This window comes from Bidens hawaiensis, unplaced genomic scaffold (assembly GCF_021521415.1).
Source record: "Bidens hawaiensis isolate Kalapana, Puna unplaced genomic scaffold, B.hawaiensis_p1.1 tig00015244_1, whole genome shotgun sequence".
NCBI lineage: Eukaryota > Viridiplantae > Streptophyta > Magnoliopsida > Asterales > Asteraceae > Bidens > Bidens hawaiensis.
This window is the reverse complement of record NW_027492356.1, coordinates 356,842-382,121: the sequence shown is the minus strand read 5'-3', so window position 1 is coordinate 382,121 and position 25,280 is coordinate 356,842. Positions and strand designations below refer to the sequence as shown.

General features: G+C 34.8%; 4 protein-coding genes and 1 non-coding gene across 5 annotated transcripts; 2 read left to right on the top strand and 3 right to left on the bottom strand.

Moving 5' to 3' along the window:
- The first annotated feature begins 2,152 nt into the window (after positions 1-2,152).
- Positions 2,153-4,236, top strand: LOC143548730 (calcineurin B-like protein 7). Its single transcript, XM_077039820.1, has 9 exons — positions 2,153-2,220; positions 2,397-2,520; positions 2,604-2,686; positions 2,798-2,857; positions 2,931-3,039; positions 3,410-3,462; positions 3,563-3,643; positions 3,723-3,839; positions 4,032-4,236. The coding sequence occupies exons 2-9, from the start codon at positions 2,403-2,405 to the stop codon at positions 4,095-4,097; spliced, it is 687 nt and encodes a 228-aa protein (XP_076895935.1). The 5' UTR covers positions 2,153-2,220; positions 2,397-2,402; the 3' UTR covers positions 4,098-4,236.
- An 876-nt stretch (positions 4,237-5,112) lies between these two features.
- On the top strand, positions 5,113-7,268 carry LOC143548729 (uncharacterized). Its single transcript, XM_077039819.1, has 2 exons — positions 5,113-5,577; positions 5,609-7,268. The coding sequence occupies exon 2, from the start codon at positions 5,701-5,703 to the stop codon at positions 6,544-6,546; it is 846 nt and encodes a 281-aa protein (XP_076895934.1). The 5' UTR covers positions 5,113-5,577; positions 5,609-5,700; the 3' UTR covers positions 6,547-7,268.
- A 3,436-nt stretch (positions 7,269-10,704) lies between these two features.
- On the bottom strand, positions 10,705-10,777 carry TRNAA-CGC (transfer RNA alanine (anticodon CGC)). Its single transcript has one exon. It is a non-coding gene; the product is annotated as a tRNA-Ala (tRNA).
- Positions 10,778-11,568: 791 nt separating this feature from the next.
- Positions 11,569-12,328, bottom strand: LOC143548728 (signal recognition particle 19 kDa protein-like). The gene is made up of 3 exons (XM_077039818.1): positions 12,152-12,328; positions 11,976-12,075; positions 11,569-11,894 (listed from the first exon to the last, which is right to left on the bottom strand). Exons 1-3 carry the CDS (start codon positions 12,326-12,328, stop codon positions 11,746-11,748), a joined length of 426 nt encoding a protein of 141 aa, XP_076895933.1. The 3' UTR covers positions 11,569-11,745.
- A 4,924-nt stretch (positions 12,329-17,252) lies between these two features.
- Positions 17,253-22,541, bottom strand: LOC143548741 (uncharacterized). The gene is made up of 5 exons (XM_077039832.1): positions 21,945-22,541; positions 19,540-20,323; positions 18,278-19,463; positions 18,134-18,202; positions 17,253-18,024 (listed from the first exon to the last, which is right to left on the bottom strand). Exons 1-5 carry the CDS (start codon positions 22,510-22,512, stop codon positions 17,635-17,637), a joined length of 2,997 nt encoding a protein of 998 aa, XP_076895947.1. The 5' UTR covers positions 22,513-22,541; the 3' UTR covers positions 17,253-17,634.
- Between the last annotated feature and the right edge of the window lie 2,739 nt (positions 22,542-25,280).

Below are 25,280 nucleotides of genomic sequence, written 5' to 3'. Positions count from 1 at the left end.
TTATTATGAGTAGCTAAACACCTTGATCATTCGGGTATTCATGATATTCAGCACGCTTGACTGATACGCTTTACTTTCTGGTTTACATCTTGATAATTTTAGTAAAGTTAGTATTACTTGTTGAACGATTGTTGATGCATGCTAAGTTATAATCAATTTTTGATATTGATTGGTGTGATTTAATCGAGTTTTGATTGTCACATAAAAGATAGGTTCGTTTAAAGAAATCAAATTACATCATACTTTATGTTACCGTTGGAGTGTTAGGGGCGGGGCATACAAATTTTTGTTTTAGGTTTAATGCTTATACATTTTTTACGGTCGAATTTGGGTCGCTTGTCACTACATCACGCTAGTTTTATTTAATTTTTGTTGGTTTGCCATGAATTTATATATGAGGACATTTGAAAATTGAAAACTTTGAGAACCATTTTGGACCTCTAAAAAATATTTAAAAAAATCATAAAACAAAAAATAACAAAAATTTTTTAAAAAGTAAAAAAACCAAAATTCTTATATTTCATTCCGGTTTCATAAAAAAAAACAAAAAAAAAACTTCGTATTATACACATGTGTATAATTTCATTTAACCTCTAGTTACGTAATGTACACATATGTACATTATCATATACCTTAAATTGTACATATGTGTATAAAAAACATGTATAAAATTTAAAAATAAGTATTATACATATGTGTATAATTTTGTTAAACCGATATATTTTTTTAAATTTTTCAATTTTGTTATTTTTTTATAAAACCGGGATGAAAAATATTTTTTTTTGTTTTTTTACTTTTTTTATTTTCGAGTTTTTTTTTTGTTTTATAATTTTTTTTATTTCTTTGTTAAAAAAATTGTTTTTTGTGGCCTAAAATGTATGTGTGTGTGTGTGTGTGTTTGGTGTTTTAAATTAATACCGGCCAAATTCACAATGGTTCATCAATGCAACGCGCGAGTTATTTCTTTTTAAATGTTAATTAGAACGACAAGTGTACCTATTTATTCAACTTTGAAATTAGTTGTATCTAATTTAAGGAAACACTTAAACAATGTATATAATATTTATGACAAATAATGTCTCTGAATGTCAAAGCCCATGACATCCTCAATAATGGGATCTATAGTGTCGGTAATAATACAATTGATATAAACTATTTCAAAAACTTAATATAATGATCATGATATCACTTGATTTAATAAAATAATTTCGTTTATAAATAGTTAAATACGAGTATGTGTTTATGACTATACCAAACATGAATAAAACAAGACATAAGGTTATTCAAATGACGTTTTTGTATATCCTAAAATTACTTTATACATTATAAATATATTTCATAAAATTTGTACAGAATGATACTTAAAAGATATTTATAAAGTAAATGCCACGTAATCATGCCACATAAGATATTTTTTGACAGCTGGGCGTGCCACGTAAGCAACAAATTAATGGAGTTAACCATCTGTTAGTCACGGACCGTTGAAAACAATAACACCTTTAGTAGGGACCGTCGTCAGCAAAGTGTGAAGTTGAGACTGTTATTTGTCAATACAGCATAGTTTAGATTATTTAAAATCAATATTTTTAAAAACTTTAAATTATTCAAACTAGCAAATGGTATAAATGTATTTAAGGTTTTATATATTTCAGTTCACTTTTAAGCGAGTTTAGACTGATGAGAATTTAAACAAACACTTAACATCATAAACGTCCCATAATCCCGAAGGGTAATGAATAATTAATTATTTAATAATGTTGAGATTAGAAATCTAAACATGTTTATAACTTTTTAAACATCATAACATGTTACCATTTTTTTAAACCTATGATTATATTAAGTTACTTTCAACATATTTTATTATTTTAGTCTGTATATTATTTTTTTATTAGATTAAAATATAATATCAGTTAGGATCAAAGAGATTGGTTAATACAATTAGCCATCTCAAGAAAGTCATTGCTTATTTAAAAAAAGTGAAATTATTGAAACAAGATCCAAAAGTAAAATAGGAATATTATTTATATTCAAATCTACGTGACTAGTGCACTTTATAATATTAAAAAAATGTAGTTGACATATTTCATAGATCATGACAAACCTTGATCTAAGTTCATTAGTCATTAACAAGCATTAGTTTTCAGAAGAACAAATCAAATCCACAAGATTGTTATTAAACTCATTGCTACACACCATTTTGCATTAACTTGTAATCTTCAGGTACGTATCTGTGTGCGCACACGCGTTTCTTAATTTATGATTTATGAAAGCTTGATAAATGATAATTTGATTCCAGTTCAAGGATATTGAAGTTTTTTTTTTTTGAGTATTTGCTAAAATGGGAATTAATAATGAATTTTGATGTTAATTGTATGTTTTCCAACTTTTGATCATAGGTGTGTATGTATCAATACTTAATCATGACAAATATGACCATAAAAGAATGTTGTTGTTTCTTGAAGAAACTTAGGAACCCGAGTCGAGCTATACTATACGCACGTCTTGCTTCCGAGACATCATGTTAGTAACAAAACCATGTTTTGACATAAATTTCGGATGAAAAAGTGTGATCGTATATATATTTTTTATTTTTTGTTTCACAGTTACTATTAATGAAATAGAGGCGTTATATGATCTTTTCGAGCGATTAAGCTATGCTATTGGTGAAGATGGTCGCATTCACAAGGTACTCGATCTGATTACTTGATTGTTACAACTTTAAATAACGCTATTAATTGTTAGAAAAAAGATTAAGAAAGTCTTTTTTTTTTTTTTTTTTTTTTGATTTGATTAACAGGAAGAGTTTCTGCTTGCACTTTTTAGCAATAGTAGCATGAAGAATTTTTTTGCAGATAGAGTGAGTAAATATAATAAATATTTCTTAGTTAGAAATATTAAATCAATTTTTTTTATTTGCTTGTATTTTGTAGCTGTTTGATACATTTGACATGAAGAAAAATGGAGTCATAGAGTTTGACGAATTTGTTCGTTCTCTAAATGTTTTCCATCCCGACGCACCTGAATCAGACAAGATTGAATGTAAGATACATGTAACTTGTTGATGGTTTTATTAGGCTGGGTGTAGTGGGCGACAAAAAAGGGCGATTTTTTGGTTGAACACCGCCCCCTAGACGATATTGGGGCGAAATGTGTGTGGGGGGGGGGGCGTTGACTATTTGTCACTGTGTGTGTGTGTGTTTATTAATATTACATATATGTGTATGTGATATATATATATATGTATATGTATATGTATATATAGGGCTATAACACCATTACACCTCTAAAACAAAAACCCACCATTTGCTGACGGGGCGCCACATGGCGCAAATCGCCCCATTTTGTAGCCTCTCCACTACACATAGCCTTAAAGTCAAACTAATGGTAACATTTTATGATTTGGTTGCAGTCATGTTCAGATTATATGACTTGAAGCACAACGGTTTCATAGAACGTGACGAGGTAAACCGTAAATGAAAACAAGCATACAAAATTTTTTGACATTTAGTCAAAGGTTGACTTTTTATTGACTCTGATATCGGAAATGTTATATAATTTGAAGCTAAAGGAGATGGTTTTGGCTCTGTTGAGTGAGATGAATGTTGATTTATCAGATGATGCAGTTGAAGGTATCTTGAATAAGGTAATAATCATGGGTTTGACATTTTAGTCATCAATTTTGACTTTTTAGTGTTTGACTCTTTGTTCATTTATATGTTTAGACAATTCAGGATGCAGATTTAAATGGAGATGGAAAGATTGATTTAGAAGAGTGGAAAATATTTGTTTCAAAAAATCCATCCAGTTTAAAAAATATGACACTGCCTCTTTTAAGGCAAGTTCTAGTTTCCATTTATTCATAATTTAACATTTTTATCTTTTTCTATAACATTTTATTTTTATAAAAATCCGATAAGTAAACCATCTAGTGGTTTCCTTCCGTAACCTCTAGCTGTCCAGCACAAGCTGTGATGTACCTGCTTCTCTTAATTAAAGAATAATAATATGTTTTGTAACTTTGTTACAGGGAGATCGCTCAGGCGTTTCCAAACTTCGTGTTGCATACCAAAGTCTGGGATCTAGAAGTAGTGGTATAATATATTTGAGCCTCTACGACGCATATTTCTAAAGTATTAACTTTTGTTTATTCATTTTTCTCTACTACAAGTTGTATTTATTTCGGGTTTGTATTCTATGTTATGTACTTATGTTGCTACCATGTGAAACACAAAAACCAAAGTTCACATATAAAGTATACAACTAATATGTCACTTATTTTAGTTTTTAATTACAAAACAAATTATATATTGTTGCTTGACTTCCAACAGTCCTAACAATTTTCCCAATTGACCTCATGTTTGACCCGCACCTTGTCGCCCGACATTGACTTTTTCGGGGTACACCCTGGGGCGTAGCTTAGTTGGGGTCAGAGGTGTTAAACGTGTCCAACATCAAATCATATTGAAGGCTCCTAGTATCTAGGAGAATATTTAATATAATAATTTGTTTATTATAATAAGATAAGTTAGCCTTATTTTATTTAATCCTATTTGTTTTGAATTCAAATTCTGTATTTGAGTTAGTATAGGATTAGGAACCATGGGTTTATATATACCATTGGTTCAATGTGTTTGTAATTATTAAGTTTTTCTCGTTAGTCGTTTTCTTAATAAAAGAGTCGATCGTGTGTTGATCAAATCTCATGTTCGTGTTCTTGATTCACCCGCTCAAAGTTTAACAAGTGGTATCAGAGCCTAACGATCCAGGCTCGTGTTTCCGATTGACGGCAAGTCTTGATTGCGGTAGCAGTTCCAATCAAAGACATAAGAGGCCAAGAATCCGATCGCAGGAAAGAAAGGGTCAAGATAGTTAAGAGGAGAAACCGGAGGCTACTTGAATATTGATTGAAGGTCATCCGTAGTACGTATCTAGAAACGAGTAAAGATCGGTCAGTGAGGTTTGTTTGTTTAATATAAGTAGCCAAGCTTACGGTTACTCAGAGAACACGTAATAGGAGAAAATAGTTGCCGGCATCCATCAGTTGCTTGATTATTATAATATATTGAATTGTGTGTCTATTCAATTGTGAGGTATACACAGCCGCCACACAATATATATTGGTTTTATATTGCCATCAAAGTCAACAATAATTTATAGAAGTATTTGTTTGCTACTGAAGAAATCATCGAAGAAGACCCGCATAAGACAAAATCGTATTTCTGAGTATTATTATTTTTGCAAACAGGGGCTGTTTTTTATTTAAAGAAACCGATAATTAGCAACTATTGTTTGGGGTGGTTGTTCGACCAAGAAGAAAAGAACCGATTGTAGCAAGATTCGATCCGATATTAGTGAATCGAAATAATGGCAGAATTCCAGGTTATAGGAGGAATCAAGAAATTGAACCAAAGCAACTACAAACAATGGTCGACGTGCATCAAGTCGTATCTTCAAAGTCAAGATCTTTGGCAGGTAACGAACGGTACCGAGACGAGACAACCCGCAAACGATATTAATGGTAGTATCGGGAAGTGGCAGGTGAAGGCGGGTCAGGCGATGTTTATGATCAAGACAACGGTTGATGATGACGTTCTTGATCACATTCAAGATCTTGAATACCCAAAGTAAGCGTGGGATACGCTTGAGACCTTATTTACGAAGAAGAACGATGCTCGATTGCAACTAGTCGAAGGTGAGTTGATGACAATTTCCCAAGGAGATATTCCAATTTCACAATATTTTCGTAAAGTTAAGAATTTGTGTCGCGAGATTGGAGAACTCGATCCACAGTCTCGGGTTAGCGATGCTCGTATGAAGCGGATACTCATTCATGGTTTAAGGCCGGAGTATCGTAGCTTTGTTACCGCTATTCAAGGGTGGGCGACCCAACCGAGTATTATCGAGTTCGAAAATATTCTTGCTGGACAAGAAGCCTTGGCAAAACAGTTAGCCGGTGTGTCGATTAAAACCGAGAGCGAAGCCTTGTATGTCGTTAGGAAGGAAAAGCATCGGTTCTACAAAAATAAAAATCGTTATGGAGAGAAAGGCAAGAGTAAGTATTGGGACAACGAGAAACGTGAACGATCGAAGAAGAAAGAATGGAACAGAAAGAGTCGAGATGACAACTCTGAAGAAGATTCATCGGACGAAGAGAACCGAGACAAGGAATCTAGGTATCAACCAAAGCAGTTTCCTTTTAGGTGCCATAAATGTGGACAAAAAGGGCATATGGCAAAATACTGTCGAGAACCTGAGGAGGAAGGTAATGCAGCTGTAGTTAAAGAAGAAGAACCGTGGGATGTGGAGGCTAATATGGCCGAGGTTCAAGGAAATTACACAGCTGACATCGAATTCAAACCGAACTTGGTAGATGAATGGTTTGAAGAAGGCTCCTGTTGGTGGACAAGTCAGGAAGTAGTGCCAGAGTCGAATCTGTTAAAGGCAACCTTGGAATCATCTAATGTTATTTTGAATCTAGATGATGAGGAAATTGTGGTTGAAGAAGAAAGTACAGTTGATCAAGACGTAACCATGATAGTAACCTAACAAGACGAGAAAGAAACCGTGTTGGATGAAGTGCACGAGGAGGTAGTTTCGTCTCATGTTTCAGGTTGTCATGGTGGAATAGAAAACGCTGAAGATCAACAAACCAACAAAGTTAACGTTGGAGTTTGCATGAGGTTCATGCAAAGTTCGGGTGATTCAAATGAACGAACGAAAGAAGGAGTTAACTTCTAGAGGGAGCATGCATCGAGTGGGAATGGAAGAATTGTTTTGAGTACCATGATAGTTGGTCATGGAGTTGAGAAAGCAAAAGTTGTTTCCTATCTGAAAACGGGTGATGCAGTTCTAAATAATGGTAATCTCGAAACTAGCTCAATTGATAACAGGAAAAAGAAACTTGAATGTAGGGTTATGAAGTCGAATCCAAGAATCAAGCTCAAAGAGGTGAGAGCGTTACAAGGTGTGAAAGATCTTGGAGGAACAATGGAAGTTGGTATTGAGAGGGAGTGTAAAACTTGGAGCAACACCAACTTGAAGGACCCGAATAGTTAATACGAAAAGTATAAGGGTGGTACGGAAGATCTCAATGGGCGGTTCGGTGGAGATCCAAAGTTCAAGGACCAAGTTGAATAACTTGGTGTCATCATTATCTTTTACATATTATTAAATAAATTAGAGGTCTAATTTAATTGTGATTCCTAGTTTGAGTAGGATTAGAATTGTGGGTATTATATAAACCCATAATTAGTTTTCTTTTGGTAGAGTAGAGAAGAGTATAAAGTATTTTGTTCTTGTTTTCTATCAATGAAAAGAGTCGCATAAACGTTTTATGCAAAATCGTGTTTGGTGTTGTTGATTCACTTGTCTAAGGTTTAACAAGTGGTATCAGAGCCTAGAGCTCGTACCGCGAAGCGGTTTTGAAGATTGGGGCAGCCTCCGCCGGCGGGTGCGTCCGTCGGTGGAGGGCACGGTTGAAGAAAGGCTTGGGTCGCAACCAGAATATTAACAAGTGTAGTAGGCGGAGACAGTGAGTTGTTCCGGGTCGATCGTTGTCGTACCGGAGTGCCGTTTGGGACGGCATGGGTGACCAGTAATGAACATGTCAAGAAGTATATCATGAAACAATAGGTCAATAGATCAGGTGTGTCCAATATAAAAGTTTGCAGCCTCGTTTATATTAATCAGAAGCAATTTGTTTTTTTTTAATACTTCTCCTTCACTGTTATTTATAAGAAGATTAATTGGTTTTTTGTTGGTCAAACCAATACAAATTGAGTCCAAGATTTGCAGCAAAAGAATTTGAGGTTTTTTATTCTTTGTTCGCAAAGCTCAGAACAAGCCAAGAAGCAATATTTGGTTTTCTTAGAGACAAGTTTATAATCTTGGTTTGAACGAAGGCGTGTTCGGGGTTCCGATCGTGAACGAGTTGTGACTTGTTTGTCGAGTTAGTGATTGAACTGATCGAAGTCGAAGGAAGTGAGGGCCGACTGTTTTAGTTCGTTTAAAACAGAGAAACCGATCGAAGGAATATGTGTCAAGGTTTCAGTTACGGTAAGTTTCCGATCGAAAAAGGTGTGTCCCGTTCTAGTCGCCATACGATCAAACAAAGGTGTGTCCAGGTTTCGATCGGGGTACGCTTCCGATGGAAGGTGGCTGTGTTCGATGGCAGTACCAATTGGATTGAGTGTTTCCGAGAACCAAGAACGGTAGTGGTCGATGAAGCATGTAACATGTTTTGTTTCTACCAATGATACCAAAGAAGTTTTCTAGAATTATGTGGTTTTAAATTGGATGGGATAAGTATTAACTTATTCCCTTAATATTAGTTTAGTTATTCAAATATATGGGGGGTGGTGACGTTGAATCCAAATTTGACAATGACATGTCGGTGTCTTGTCCATGGTAATAAGGGTTTTAAAGTGGTGAAACCTTTTCAATGACAAGTTGGTAATTGTTGAAGAATTATTTTGTTTGGCAAATAATATCTTCCTTTTAGTTATTCGTGAGTTGAAGTAATCAAAAGGAGACAATGAGTATATGTTTTTATTTTCAAACCAAACTTATGCAAGTGGGATTAGTTCCTTGAAGCCAAAGTTGCACTTTGGTTCTTTCTTGTTCGTACATACAGAAGAGGCATATCAAGTGCAACTCTAGTTCTTGGTTGTTTTGTGATTATCACTTGTGAAAACTCTTATTGGTTTAAGTTTGAAGCTGGTTTTCGAATAACGTATAACTGATTCACAGCGGTTCAGTGGCGAACAGGTGAATGTTTTCTATGGGTGTTAATAGTGGTTACAAGGTGGTTCAGGGACGCCGGTATAACGGAGTGCAACAAGGTTGTGTGTCAACTTTTATTTGGTGTTCATCGAGTTAAAGGTTTCAGTGATGACATTCCGTTACCGTGTGTCGGGATGGTTAGATCCCCGTGTGTCTATCCAATGATGAATGATATGTTGTGATCGTGTGTCGGTATGGTTAAATCTCCGTGTGTCGGGATGATAAAATGTCCGTGTGTCGGGGTAGTTTAGTGGGTTGGATCGATGACCCAACAATCCGAGCGGTAGCGTTGTCGGGCTGTCTAAACGAGACAACAACATCAGATGTTCGGCGTCTGATTTCGGGACCAAATTGTAACGTACATGGCAGCAACGGTTCAGGTTGTTGACAACAACGAGGGATGAGTTACGAAGCTAGAACCGGTGGCTAAAAATGGTCAAATAGTTATGCTTTTGGGGCTGTCAAAATAGAAGACAGCGGACTCAATGGTTTAGGTTTGTACGAACAATGGGTTCGTAGGAGACCACTGAAGATAAGGCATGCAACAAATGTGTTTAGAGGTGAGTTGAATGATGTCCTAGATCTTGTGTAGATTAAGGAGTAACAAACCAAGACGCAACTTCGTGTGAAGACGTGTGGTGAGTCCAAGAATCAAGTCCGGGTGTTGCGGGCCATGAAAGACCTTGGACGAACAAGTATGAATCTAGAGGGAGTGTTGGAATTGAACACTTGAGCCGAAGCCAGAAGACGTGACCTATTGCGTTCAGTCACGAGGTTGTTTCGAGTCGTGGTGTTTCGTGTGTGTCACGGTTAGAAGAAGTTTGGTGTTGAGAGGGAGTGTTAAACGTGTCCAACATCAATTCATATTGAAGGCTCCTAGTATCTAGGAGAATATTTAATATAATAATTTGTTTATTATAATAAGATAAGTTAGCCTTATTTTATTTAATCCTATTTGTTTTGAATTCAAATTCTGTATTTGAGTTAGTATAGGATTAGGAACCATGGGTTTATATATACCATTGGTTCAATGTGTTTGTAATTATTAAGTTTTTCTCGTTAGTCGTTTTCTTAATAAAAGAGTCGATCGTGTGTTGATCAAATCTCGTGTTCGTGTTCTTGATTCACCCGCTCAAAGTTTAACAAGAGGTGGGCCCGGCACCCTCTGTGTTTTCTCTCGGTAGTGTAAAGTTATTCTTTTTCGACCGAAATTTTTTATACATAGTGTAATTTTAACCATTTTCAACTGAATTCTTGAGTCCAGCCCCCTTGGTTTTTTTGCTCACTAGTGTAAATTTATCCTTTTTTGCCCGAAAATTTTTATACATAGTGTAAATTTACATGTTTCCGACCGAAATTTTGAGCCCGGCCTCCTCCGTTTTTTCGCTCAGCAGTGTAGATTTATCCTTTTTCAACCGAAAATTTTTATACATGGTGTAAAGTCACCCATTTCCGACCGAAATTTTGAGCCCGCCCCCATCTAGTCTATGATTTTTTTATAGATATTGAGTCCGCATCCCTCGCGTGTATGTCCAAGCTTCGCCACTGGGTACACCCAAGCTTCCGGGTGCAAATACTGCACTTCCACATTCGGAAATACTTAATCTTGTATTTTGACCTTAATCTAGTCCCCAAAACTATTCAAAAATAACTGCCAATCAACAAGGTGCTCAAAACTATTATTATGTACAAAATAAAATAAAATAAAACTTGCAACCGCGTGTGAGGTCTTTCAATAACCATGCATTGGAGGTAGTCTTTGAAACATCGCCATCATATTATCTTTTTCCGCTTTTGTAAGGTCTTTCAGTAACCATGTATGCTGCAAAGGAATGGTTAACGGGACCGAACAAAGTGTACTGTATGAGGAAACAGGACAAAGGAAGCTGAAAAATTGTCGAACAAAAAAATGTAGAAAAAATTTGGAGATGCGGGGAATCGAACCCCGTGCCTCTCGCATGCGAAGCGAGCGCTCTACCATATGAGCTACATCCCCATTTTGGTATTTATAGCTATAGTGAAATTTAAATAATACACAGCAAAATATGTACAAAGTGATCATAAAAGTGTTGCTCGACTAAAATTAACATACTGGTAGATTAGATTGCAGGGCTGACAAATCATGTCTTATCATGTTTAACAAATTAGAGACGACGCGATTAGCACAAGTAACAAACATGAACACGGCTCGTTTAACACTTGGCTTTGACGGCTTGAGCGTGGCAGTTTGATGTATCCAGAAGGAGAGACAATTAACCATAGCCTCCAGATTTTAATTATTTTTGAAAAAGTTAAATTTTGTGGTGTGTTTTTTTTTTTGCTAAATATGTATTATCGTGTCAAAACAGGTTCTGATTAATGGTTGACTGATCATAATTCATAACTACCAAAAGAGATTTATGGTGACAGATTTTTTTTTCTTTTTAAAGGTTTAGTGATTAAACAAGAAAAATTATTAGTTGTCTTAAACAGCAGTAAATGTCCCAATAGAGTGAAGGTGAAATTCATTGTATTAAGGTTTCTTTTCTTAAAAAATCAGTACAATTCAACAGGCTGGACTTCTGATTCATACTTTACTCACTAGAGTGTTTGCGAACGACCCTTTTCATATGATCAAAAGAGAACGCTAGAACGAAAATTGGAAGAAATCAATCACTGGTATAGTGACATAGGTATGTTTCGACTTCAGGTCAGGTTTTGATTTCTTCATCGAACATACAACAATCGCTAAAAGGGTTCAATAAATTTCTTCAAACATGATATTTTTTCATCCTATGATGAACCAAACAAAACTTAAAATCAAACCCGACCCAAGGCTTTTATTCTGATAAGTTCACGGTTATATGTATTTTAGAAACAAGTTCAATTACAAACATCCACAAGATACAAAAACGTCTTACCTCACCGACCGACCAAAGGGCTTAAGCAAATCTCAACTAAAGGTTACACACGACATTAGTATAATTATCTCTTCTTCTTCCCACCCTTGCCAGATTTTGCAGGCGCACCAGCATTTGAAGCAGACGCAGCAGATTTTGAAGCAGCTTCTTGTTTCTTCAATCTACCCGGGTGTCTCGGAACCAGTTCAGCAATACGAATCATCAACTGTTTTTCTGACACCATCAAAACAAACAGCAATTATTTACAGTAACGACATCATAGCAAAATGTAATGGATTAGAGAATTATGCTTACTGGATGTTATAAGGGGATTAGACGGACTCCCATCTGGTCTTTTCAGCAGAACACGAACCCTCCCAACTTGCATGAAATCCCGTGGATACGCCTTGTCAATCTTTAAAACCGTTATAAAATGTTTACAAATACAAATTACAATTAAGTAAATATGTAAACTTTAGAAGAGAAAAAACCTCGATGGCAAAAGGGATTTTGAGGTGGCCACAACAATCGCCAATTTCTAAAGCAGTAGGGTTTTCACATGCTTTTGATGTGGAGATTCTTCTACCTTCAGCAACAGTCTTCTTTGAGTTGATGTAAACAGGATATATTATATTCCAGGTTTTGAAATTAGGTGTACCTCCATCCATCAAATTCCTGTTTATAAGTTTACATATTTAAATCTGAGAGTCAGAGTGAAAAATAATAGAAACGGTGCTAATATATGAAGACAGTGAGAAAACGCATCTATTTTCCACCTGATGCCAAGTGATTACAGTACTAACTGAGATGACGGTTTGTAATTATTCACCCGCAAAAAGACCAAAGTTAACTGTATCACGAGCAAATAAAAGTGATCAACATTAAAAGTGCAAAAAACGCCATAAATAAACACCAAAAACATATTAAGCAATGCACTTAGTACAGCACAAAAACAAACACAGTCAACTGAGAAAAGTGGTCATAGGTTATAGCAGGGCTAGCAGCAACTAAGGTAGAGCAAAGACAGACCGAGAATTGATGGTTTAATCTGTTTCTCTTTTTATGCAGTTGATTAGCTAAATATATGGTTAACAGGCTTCAATTGATCTGAATACGCAGATCATGCCTGATTTATACTCCACATTCATCCTAAGAATGTGCAAGTGTGCAACGACTTATATACGTTCAGTTATTGTTAGCCCAATTTGAGCATTTTAATATGCCAAACCACATAAAAAAATAAATCAGCATAAACCAAGTGTCAAATACACATGCACAATACATTAAAAATTTTAATAAATCATGTGAAATTGTTACCATAGATGCTATGCAGACAATCATGACAACATACATATAAGTACACAAAGAAACATTCACCTTCACAGACAGCTCATAACTAGCAGATTTATGAAGCAAATTGTAACCAAATCATTGCAGAATAACACTCTCCGCTCCTCAACTTAATAAAATATCAACTCGAAACAAATACGAACAGTTATCCTCTTCAATTATACATCACATATTCACATGTAAAGAACCGGAAGCAAAAATACCATAATTTCTACTCTTTCCTGATTCATTTTTCACTAGTTTCTTCCTCCACTTATAGTTGGTGTTTACATATAACTTACCAACATAATAAAATAATAATACCTTGTGCATAATACACTTCTTGCTAAAAATAGTGTTACATTTCATCATCTTAAACTTAAGTCTATGGTTTATATATATATATATATGATATGATGAATAGCTATCAATCAAACAAGCCTAGCATACTTAGCAATATTAAGATGTTTGCATTCATCATTTCATTGTAGTGGATAAAAATCAGATGAGCATAATAAACATAATAAAACTCATTATAAAATATAACTCATTTGACTAGTACGAATTTATCCATGAAAGCAGTGAGAAAATGATCTATTGTCTAACAAATGTAGCTAGATAACTACATCATTGAAAAAGATTGCATTTCTGTTGATTCATCAGCGTAAACACTGTGTTATGTGTGCATAGAACAAGCAATGTTGATAGGGGTGTGCGTGGTGCGGTTTCGGTTTTTTCGGTTTTCGGTTTTTGGGTTCGGTTCGGTTTTGAATGCGGTTTTTTCGGTTTTGCTAATAGAGCCAAAACATTTGGGCCAAAAAAAACTTGACCTAAGATATTGAAGTTGGTTATGATATCTTTTTTTCTTTAAACTAATGATTAATAAAATATCGAATATTTGGGCTTCAAATATTAAAAACTAAAAAAGATACATTTAAAATCAAAACTAAGAGTACTTGTATTATTAGTTATTAACCATATGTAACAACCAAATATACTTGTTATTAACCATATGTTAAAAATAAACAAATGGTCGTCGGTAGATTTTGTTTTAATTGTTACGGATAAGATATTATGGTTATTTCAATTTTTGGTTATTTCGGTTCGGTTCTTAACAAAATACAAAACCGAACCAAAACCAATATTTCTGTTTTTGCCAAAGTTCAAAACCGAACCGTCGGTTTCTAATTCGGTTTGGTTTTTTCTGTTCGTTTTTTTTTGGTTTTATCGGTATCGGTTCGTTTTTTCGGTTTTGTGTACACCCCTAAATGGTTATCTCCTTTACTATTTTAATCATTAAAACCTTAAGAGCTAACAAGAAATCAAGAAACCAGTAGCAGCAGGAGTGCACAACTTATATAGAAAGTTTGTCAAGCAAACACAACCGACAACGTAGAACTACTTTAAAGCAAGCAAGACTTGAAACCGATAGCAACAAATATCGGTTTAACATCCAATTACTTCCACATATCAGATAATAAAATGATAGAATAACAATTTACAAGTAAACAAGTAAATCAGTTTGTTTAAAATCAACTATCGTTAGCTAGTGGTTCTGCATACATAAATCCAAATGTTACACCTGTTAACAATTTTTTTCAGATAAATAATCATAAACTAGATACCTATATATGTAATTTACGCTATAATTTCGAAATGTATTTACAATTACACTAACATGAACCCTAGATCTTAATGCACAAATCACAAGCAGGCGAATTTAACAACAAAAAGTAATTGTAAAAATGAAATTGAAAAACAAATCGGAAGATAGATCGAGAAATTGAGCAGTGTAATAATAATAATAATAATAATAATAATAATAATAATAATAATAATATACCTGGCGGTAACAGATGGCGGAGATGGTGATCGGAAACAAAGCAGAAGAGTGTTGTACAAGTAAGTATACAGAATGAAACTAAGGCCCATATATTGACTATTGGGCCTAACTAGTAACTAATAATAATCTCAAAACTTACTTTGCTTTTAGAGGTCTACAAAATTGTTTTTTTTTTAATAAATCGAACCAGTTTTGTTTAGAAACCAGTTTAGAAGCATGAAAGGTCGAACTGGTCAAAATCGGGGACCCGAAGATAGAACCGGCGGCCTAAGTCGGTTTGAGACCCAGTTTGGGTGCAACTAGTTTTTTATGTCAAATCGGTTCGGGTCGGTTTGCAGTGAACCGGTTCCAAACTGGTTTTTTTGTACATATCTATTTGGTTTGACACGGTTAACCACAAATAGAAAGGGGGGGTATAGTAGAAATTGCTATTAGGGATGAGTTCGATACCAAAAATACTAACACCAAAGATTACCAAAATTGGGTATCGGTACTGATAACGAAAATTCTCGGTGCAGCATCGGTACCAAAGGCAAAAATTCAGTAAAAAACAGGTACCATATCGATTCCGAAATCCCCAAAAGGTTGGTACCAAATTGGTATCGGCGGTACCTGATTCGATATCGGTGCCACTAGCTCTTCCCTAATCAATATTAATTGTAGGTTAGAGACATGTTACGGATTTTAACAACAATTTAACAGAATACTTGTTAATTCCTTATAATAAGGTAGTATTAATAAGGTGATTTCAATAGGTATTTTTTAAAAGGTGAACTTTATTAAAACACGCGAAAACCACCATATCTCCAAGACGGAGAAAAGAGGCCGCCAAACTACATCACATCATATACATATTACACCAATACTTTACACCTATACTCTCAATCTCTATCTTTGCTTTTGTGTCTATTACTAAACCATAAAAAACTAAGCATCTTCACATCCGCTACAATCTCTACCACCTTGCATCATTTGTCATCAAAAATCCTCTCATTTCTCGCTCTCCAAGATTTCAATAGGTTAATAAGATTAACTTGTTACAAAGATTGGTAACCCTTTTCACTAAAAAGAAAACAATTATGAACAATAACCGGTTACTGACTGTAAACGATTTTCACCATTTGACCAGTAACAAGGTACGGTTAGTAATTGATGTTGTAAAACCAATATTTGCACCTCTAGTTTGACATGCCTATATAAGGCTTATAAGTTGAAACATTTTCCTTCAACTTTTATTAATGGTGATTAGTTTTGAAATTACTGTTTTCTTGATTTGATTTTCAAAAATGAATGTTATGGTTTAGAAACATTCCCTAGCCTATTTGTAACCTTGTATGAACAACCATTTGGTTCACTAATTTTATTTTAATGTAAAATTTCATAAAAGAAATACAATGTAACCGAAGTTGAGTAGTTAAATAACTTAGATTAGTTTAGAAAGAATGATGCATTATTATCTAGTAAACAAGCTTTCTAGTACACTATGAGGCGTAAAGACAAGATCGAAAATTGGGAAGGCAATGGATGAACTAGTAGCGTCAATGGGCAATTTCAAATTCGTATTTGGAACTTCTCTAATAAGATTATGTTCTCTACATCTTAGATGCTAGTCAAGTATGCATAGCGACAGTGGTACATGGTTTGCATATTTGGGGCCAAGACGATAACAACTATGCAACTTCGGAGACACCTTTAATGAGACCAAAGTTATCATTGAAGAACACAATAACGCAAGATTAAGTGTCCTATCCATGTCACTTATATTAAGTGTAGTTGCAAAGACAAAATGTATTCAAGTACTCAATTTTGGCGCGCCAAGTACTCAAGAACAAGCAAGGCTCAATCACGGAATACACCAAAGGATAATCGTATACATCCATCGAGCATTGAGGCAAGTTGTGGACTGGACAAGATAGGGTAATGACGCGAGGAAGGATTGGAAAGGCGTTGTAGTATAGATTAATGAAAATGTAACCGACCTAGTATAAGCTCAAAGGGTTTGTAGCTTAGCGGTATCAAGATGAATATATAAAGGTTGTCATATACACATAGTTAAGTATAACATAGTACGTATAATATAGAATATAACTTTCTTTAGTATGAATACAAGCTTTGAAGTCATACTTAGATTAATAGAATCTCAAAAATAAGTTTGTATAACTTAATTCTTTTGACTTTGTAAAATTATTCAGCAACTTATCTATATTTACCACAACCAAACATTTTTGTAACACTAAGTTAAAAGTCATACTAATGTCAAAAATATTATGACCTACAGTCAAAAATTAATATTTTGGGTTTTCATAAGAGAAAATATTTAACAAAACTTATTATTTCAAGGGTATACCAAAAATCACTTAGTTTTTCGATAGCAATTTGATTAACCAAATTTGAACACCTTAACCCGTAATCTTTTTCACTCTTTTTACCCGCTAATAATTCTTAAACAGTTAATTCAAAGGCTGTTATAAAGTATCAAATACTTGTCAATAAAAAATAATTTTTAAAACTTAAAAGAATGTGTCTTATTGGGTTAACAGTCTTGTTTATAACTAAAACACTTGTAATCACTAATCAGATTTGATTCTGAAACTCACCTGATAAGATACCACTGCTGCAGTGCAAGATTGGTCGAAGACACGGTCAATGCAAGTTGACCGACCACCTGCAAATAACAAGCAACACAACCACACAAGCAAACTATAGAACGAGCGAGAGTTTTATTAATCAAGAAGCAACGATAATAAGCTAGGGCCAGGAATAAAATGGCATTTTAAAGGCACAAATATAAAAAAAATTGTCTCAATGTGTACTTTCAGGAGAATGGTGATGTATCCGATTTAGATTTACTGACCCAAACTCAACTGACTCTGTTGGTGTCACTGCCACGTCAGCAGTAGACACAACACCACCACCACCATTCTTCTCATCGCTTCCCGACTTGTCATCTTCTTCTTCCTCTTGCTTTACAGCCTCATCCTCTTCCTCTTGCTTCAGAACATCGTGATCCACCTCCATTTTCGTTGGTTCCTCAGGTTTGTTCAGTGGTTCATCGTTTTCCTTTGAAGCCTCGTGATCCACCTCGGCAACCACCTCATCTGCTGCCTTGTCATCATCTGAACCACCTTTCTCTTTATCAGTTTCCGTGAGATCAAACTCTTCCTTTTGCTTCTTGTAAAGAAGCATCGCTTTCTAAAACACACAATAACAAAACTATCTCAAAATAAAGTTCATATTTTAATAAAAAACTAGACTACTGTTCATAATTAATGCATTTAAGTTTATAGCAAAAGATACGAACCTGAAAAACGGAATCATTCGTGACAGAAAATAGTGAAGCACTATCAATAACATCAACATCTACACCATCCTGTTAAATATAAAGAGAAAAAACTAAGTATATTTATCTAAGTGGAAAAACAGAGTTACCGAAACATATCTTTACCTCTAAAAACAAAATCTTGCAGTCGAAATCATCAGATAATGATGCTTCTGGATCCAAATCAATCATGTTTGAGCATTCTTCATACAACTCAGGTTGAGTAAGATCTTTAGATACATCAACCTTAGAAAGATACACTGCTGAAATAACAGCACTGTTGATTTCCTTAACAGCCTCAAAAATTTGAGGGCTTTCGATTACTTTTTGAGTTTCAGGCCCGTTTTTATCAAGATTCAAAGTCTCGGGCAGAATATCAGGTGGGTTCTGTTCACCTTCATCAGGCTGGCCTGTCGGTCCAGTCCAGTTTTCATCATGTCTGTGACCCGAATACCAGTCTTTTTGTTGACCCGAATGCACATCCGTGCCACTTTGGTCCCACCCTCGGTTGCTCATTTGGGACCTATGGTCCCAATCGAGCCGACCATATAAGTGAGATTCATCACCAAATACAGCGTTGTTAGACTCCCACCCATGCAACGAAGGTGGTCGGGTATGATCAGGAGCATGGTAAGGTAAACCAGGATTGACATTCATTGGTGGCCTATCAAAAATTTGTGGTGGAAATTGAGGCATAAGAGGATGAAACATTGGTGGTGGAACATGCTGGAACGGGATGTAACCGCCAGTCACCATCGGGGAAGGCCAATTTGGAACGTTGTTGTTCCAATTACCTTGACTTTGACTTTGACCTCTGTTCATGTTCGGGTCAACCATCCTCCGGTGCCTATTGTTTGACTTGCTTCTGTCATCTTCAAACAAAGATGTAGATGGAGATGGAGGTGGTAGGTGAGACTTTGTATTACCAGAATAATGAGAATTTCTCATGTACGGTGACGAAACCGATAAATTATCGTTATCGACTTCGTTAACCAGTTCCCGGCTTCCTTTACCATCTTTAACAGTATCTTTAGATCCACCGGTTCGTGGGCCCGGTTCTTCAAGATCAAGACTTTTTCTAGCATCAGTCTTAATCAAGTTCCTGCGTTCGTTACTCGTTGATGATGGGGATTCGGGCCTTGCTCGTTTTTCCCCTGATAAATCACCACCCACGTAACCGTCATCCTTTAATGTGACTTTCTTGTCTGATTGTCCAGGAGCAGAGTCGTAATCTTTACTTGAGTGAGCATTATGTCGGGATCGATCTTCATAAGAATAATCTCGATACTTGGTTTCTTCTTGCTTTGAAACCCTGATAAATATTACACATTCTTTATTATTCAGACATAGAAAATAATTATAATTATAAAAATGCAACAAAGATTTACCTATGATGATCTCTTGTTGAACTGGGTGAACTCCTACGACGGCTATGATTGGACGCAATTTCCGCGTCAGCATAACGAGAACTGGATCTTCCCCATTCAGAAGCCGATTCAGCTTTAGCACACGATCTCTTTTCTGATTCAGGCCGTTCTTTAATGCTACTACGGGATCTATAATCACTAGATTCATCTTTTTCATAACCTCTTTTTCTATCTTTATCATCTTTATATCTAGCTGCACGATCATCATAAACCGGGCTTCCGTCCCGATTATTTGCTTTCCTATCACTATCATCCCTTGAACGTTTGGAATCACGTGCTCTCTTCTCTTCCTTATGCTTATAATCTCTATCATCATCTTGTCTGCGTTTACGATCCCTACTTCTTTCATCTTTATCACTAGTTTCCATATATTTATCATCTTTATATTTGGTTTCTTTATTTCCATCTTCACTATACTTATCCTCATAATATTTGTCATCCTTGTGTTTGCTGTATCTTCCACTTTCACCTCGGTGTTTAACATCACAACTTTTTCTATCGTGTTCACCGTCTTCATGGTGGTTTTCGTCTTTTTTTCGGGATTCTTTAATGTCTCCATACTCTTCATTTTTATGCCTTGCGTCTTTGGAACGGTCATTTCTTGTAGATAAGTGTCTATCTTCGGTTTCTTTTGTATCATCTTGATATTTATCTTTTACACTAGAAGCTTCTCCTCTTCTTCTCATCCTCTTCTCGAGCTCCTTTTCTAACTCAGGGTTTCTTAACTCTTCTTCTATTGACCATTCTAGTAAAGCATAAAAAAAACAATTAGAAAGCAAATAACTTTAATAACTTTTGAAATCCGAATAAATTAAATGCCATTATATGATTAGCAGATAGAAAAAGTACTCAGAGTTGACTTTAATATAACATTCCCAAAAGGTGTTCTTAAAAAAGTAATTCTTGCTGAATAAAAGTTCATGGAAATTGATTAAGCTTTCAGTATGTAATATATTTGATTCTCTATGCACTCTTAGTCTACATCAAATGCTCTGTCTACCATAACATCGTATAGAATTATTAGCGACCACATGAAGAGTATTAAGAAGCACAAGAATAATATGCATGTGATGCATATGATGGGATGCCATGGACTAGAATGTCACGAGAAAAACATCCTGATATGCATGAAGATAAAATAATTAATAACAGACCAGAAAACATGTTCCTTTTCTAGCCTCAAAGAATTGTTCTTGGTATTTTACTCGTAAATGGCTCACAAAAGATTCATAATACCAGACTACTAGCTAGCTTGCTATAAGCTTTCAGCTAGTGATATCTTGATTTAATGATGAAACTAGGCACTGTGCAAACGTAAAAGCAGAAGCATAATAAGAACCCTTTAACACCTTACAAATAAAAAGCCACAAATTAGGTAAGATTATGCGGACCACATGGGGTGTAATTCTAAAGTTGTTAAAAGTGAAAGCCAAGTATATCCAGACAAGCAGTTAGTAACACCTAAAATGTCAACACACTGAGATATAACTGCTAAGGTTAGCATTGCCTCTTTTCCTCATTTTACTACATGTAATTCCCAGTACTTAATGCTCATGTTTGCAGGTTTGATAATTCAAATCAAAAGTTCAACAAAAAGCACAAATTAGCAATCTTGCAAGTTGCAACCAAACATATCATATGCACATAAGTTACTACTAAGGTTAGCATTGCATCATTTCCTCATTTTACAGCAAACCAAATTCCCAGCAACTAAATTCTCATATTTGCAACTTTCATAATTCAAATCAAACTTCAAGAAAAAGCACAAATTAGCAATCTTGCAAGTTGCAACCAAACATACCATATGCACATAAGCCACGACTAAGGTAAGCATTGCCTCTTTCCTCATTTTACCACCAATCAAACTCCTATTAACTTAATGCTCATGTTTGCACTTTGCAAATTAATTAATGCAAAAGAAAACTTCAACAAAATGCACAAATTAGCAATCTTTCAACAAACATACCATATGCACATAAGTTACTACTAAGGTTAGCGTTCCCTCTTTTCCTCATTTTACTACAAACCAAATTCCCACTAACTTAATGTTCAAGTTTGCAGCTTTCATAACTCAAATCAAAAACTTCGATTAAATTCACAAATTATCAACCTTGCAACCACCAAACATACCATAAGCGCATAAAACCCACTAACTTTCCTACAATGCATCGATCCACAAAACATAACAAAATAACAAGAGACTGTGATATAACTACTAATATTAACATTGCCTCGTTTCCTCATTTTACTACAAACCAACTTCCCAATAACTTAATCCTCAAATTAACAATCTTTAAACTAAACATACCACATTCACATAATAACAATAATAATAATAATAGCAAGTTTCGACATATTATTCATACCAGTGATCTCCTTTCCTTTCTTGCTCGACTGACTCTCCCCCTGCTTCAACAACCCATCCGCCTCGTACTTATCACCGTGCCCTTTCCTTTTCTCCGACCCACGCTCCCTCTCCTTCGACTCCTTATACTCCTTCTCCTTCCTCCCAGACTCCTTCTCTGACTTCCTCTTCTCGCCTCGACTACCATCCTCCGACTTCCTCTTTTCGCCCTTTTCGCCATTTAACCTCTCACTTTCCCCATCATGCTTCCTACTCTTACTCTTCGACTCACCGCCCGATTTCGACTTCACCACCACCACCTCCTTATTACTATTATTATTATTATTATTATTATTATTATTATTATTATCATCCACATTAATAACCAATCCTTTATCATCACTACTCCACCTATCACTACTACCATTACCATACTTATCCTTTGAAACCCTAACTGAAACCCTAGCATCCTCCTTACCGCCATTAATACTTCTATCCTTCGGCTTCACATCTTCATCTGAGCCTGAGTAATACTCCTTCGAACTATGCTTGCTTTGCTTATGCGATTTGCTTCTCGAACTCTTCGGCATAATAATAATAATAATAATAATAACAACAACTTAATATTATTATTATTATTGAAACCCTAACGGAAACGGTAACGGCGTTTGAGTTTGAATACGGTAACGGAAGGTGAAATTGAGAAAGGTGTTGACGGAGTTGACGAGTCAAAACCCTGAGTGATCGGAATATTGGAATATTCCGTCGGCGGCGAGTTTTATTGAATTGAATTGGATGCAGATGGAGGCGTTGTTTTGTGTTTATGTTGAAAGTGAATATGGGTTTGGGTTTGGGGTGTACTTGATAATTTCATTTAGAAGAAAACGGACGAAAATACCCTTTATTTTATTATTATTATTATTATTATTATTATATTTTTGGGTTTTTAATCTTTTATATTTTGAAATTTGAATTATCTCAAATTGTCAACATAGTTGTCAAAAGAAAACAACAAATAATAAAGTTTGTAATTAATGTTTTAAAAACCAGTTTTTATATGGTATTTTTATACTGGGTTGGGTTGGGTTGGGCTAAATAAGCGTACAACCGGTAATATTAGACAGGGTTGATCATGAGTTGAGCCACGGTAGTTTCGAGTTCGAGTTCAAATTAAACGAGGCAGCTTAGCTAGGCTTTAGCTTGATTTTGAAGTTAAACGGGCATAAGATCGAGACAACGAGCCGAGCCATGACCTGAGCCGAGCTTAGGTCGATTTTGGTTCGGTTACAAAAATGATCCAACTCAGCTTAGGTTGTTTTAAATCAAATTTCTTAACGAGTTTTTATCAAGCGAGCCACGAGCATTTTGAACATCTTATTATCGATTGGTTATAAAATAAAACCTTCTAAAAAAATAATCTAAAACTATATAGTGGTGTTTGGGTTTGAGTTAGAGGTGTACATGATAATCATGAGAAAACGGACGAAAATACCCTTTTGTGAATATATGATGTGTGTGATATTTTGATTTTTCATGGATAATTTTTATTGCCTTTTATATTTTGAATTACTCTCAATTTTTTCAACATATTTGCCAAAAGAAATAGAAATCAAAAGATGGCAAAGTTTGCAATAAGATTTTTATACGAAACTAGGTCGGGCTCAGAAAAGATACAGTGGGAAATACTGTATGGTTTAAATCAGTTTTTGAAATACAACTTTACCTCAAAAGTAATCCAAAACTATATAATTTTGTAATCAAAAGTCATTTAAATAAAAGTCTATGATAGGTTTAAAATATTTGAGTGTTGAATGTATCAAGTTTACAATCACTTAAAAATAAGGAATTCATAATCATTATCATTCTCATTACCAGTTAGATATAGCTATATAGTAGATAAGACAAATAAATTGTTCATTAAAGATAAGTATTATATTGTTTTAAATAAAACTTAGTAAAAAAATATATATTAAAAAAAGTCAAAATGGCTAAGGCTAGTGTGGATGATATTAGGCGCAAACATGACTTTTGAATGAAGAAAATTTAAGGTCTAGGGTTGGTTAAGATCTTATTACCTACAATTATGTTTTAAGCTTAGGTGAAAGTAAAGGTGATAAATAACTTAGACCATTGCTTTTGAAAATTAGCTATGTGAAATTAGTTTATCATGTATGGTTTGTTCTCTTCTATTTACATACATTTTAAAAATATTCGGTTTATCAATGAGAGTTGATATGTTTAAGGGTAACACCGTTAAAATAACAAAGTGTATCAAATACAAGCAACATCAACGTAGAGCAACAATAAAGCGGTCTTAAGAAGAAGTTGGCAATCGCTATCAATGGTGATAGCGACATCAAGTGGTCCTATAAAGGGATCACTACCTCAATAGAAGTTGTGCATGTGTATCTTTGTTAACTACATGTACAATCGTATCTACAATGACGTTAGGTATATGAAAAATATTCAACACTATCTCTTGCAAGCCACAGCCTTTCTTTTTGGTTCAAATGTGTTTTTAGAGTTATAGATTACTTAAGGTTTTATTGTGCAATAATATTTCATGCCATCATAAATTCTTTTGTTTAAGTTTGTGAGTCTTGTATACCAAATAATATGTAGACATGTTGAATTGAAGCTCAAAGAGTGACTTGATTTATTTGCTCATACCTTTCGATCTTGATCTTTCACGTCTGATCCACAACTGTATTATCCATATTTGCTCATACAACATTTTTGCATGCACATTGGAGTACCGGATCACTTATGCATGATACAATCATAACATCTGGTATAAGATTCTTTAACTTTTGATTTTTTGACTATCCACATTTAGGCATCGGTCGATATACGGTCCGGTCATGATGCTTTTGTCCGGTATTTATTAACTCGTGTTTGTTTACATCTGAATAGAAACATTCAGATGTAAACATCTAATTCATTCAGACTTCAGACTATTTGGTTCCAAACAGAAAAACATCTGAATGTTAAAATTAGGTCTGAATCATTCAGACTTATTGTTGTTGCTGAATGTGACAGAGGCTCATTCAGATCTGAATGAACCAAACAGCCTATGAGTTGATCCGTTGTTGATCATTTAAACATCATGTCTTATGATTGGAGATCTAGGATATGACCATGTGAATAATTGTATCACAAGTTTATATTTTTATTCTCACCAAAAATAATAAGTGAATTCCACAATGTGTGACTAAATATGCACAAATACATAAAAAAAAAGAAAAAAAAAACTCATGAAGTGATGTGGGCATCTTCGACATATCCATTGGCCAACAATTGAAATGTGACCACATATCAAGATAATATGTATACAACATAGGTATTTGACAAGATATGC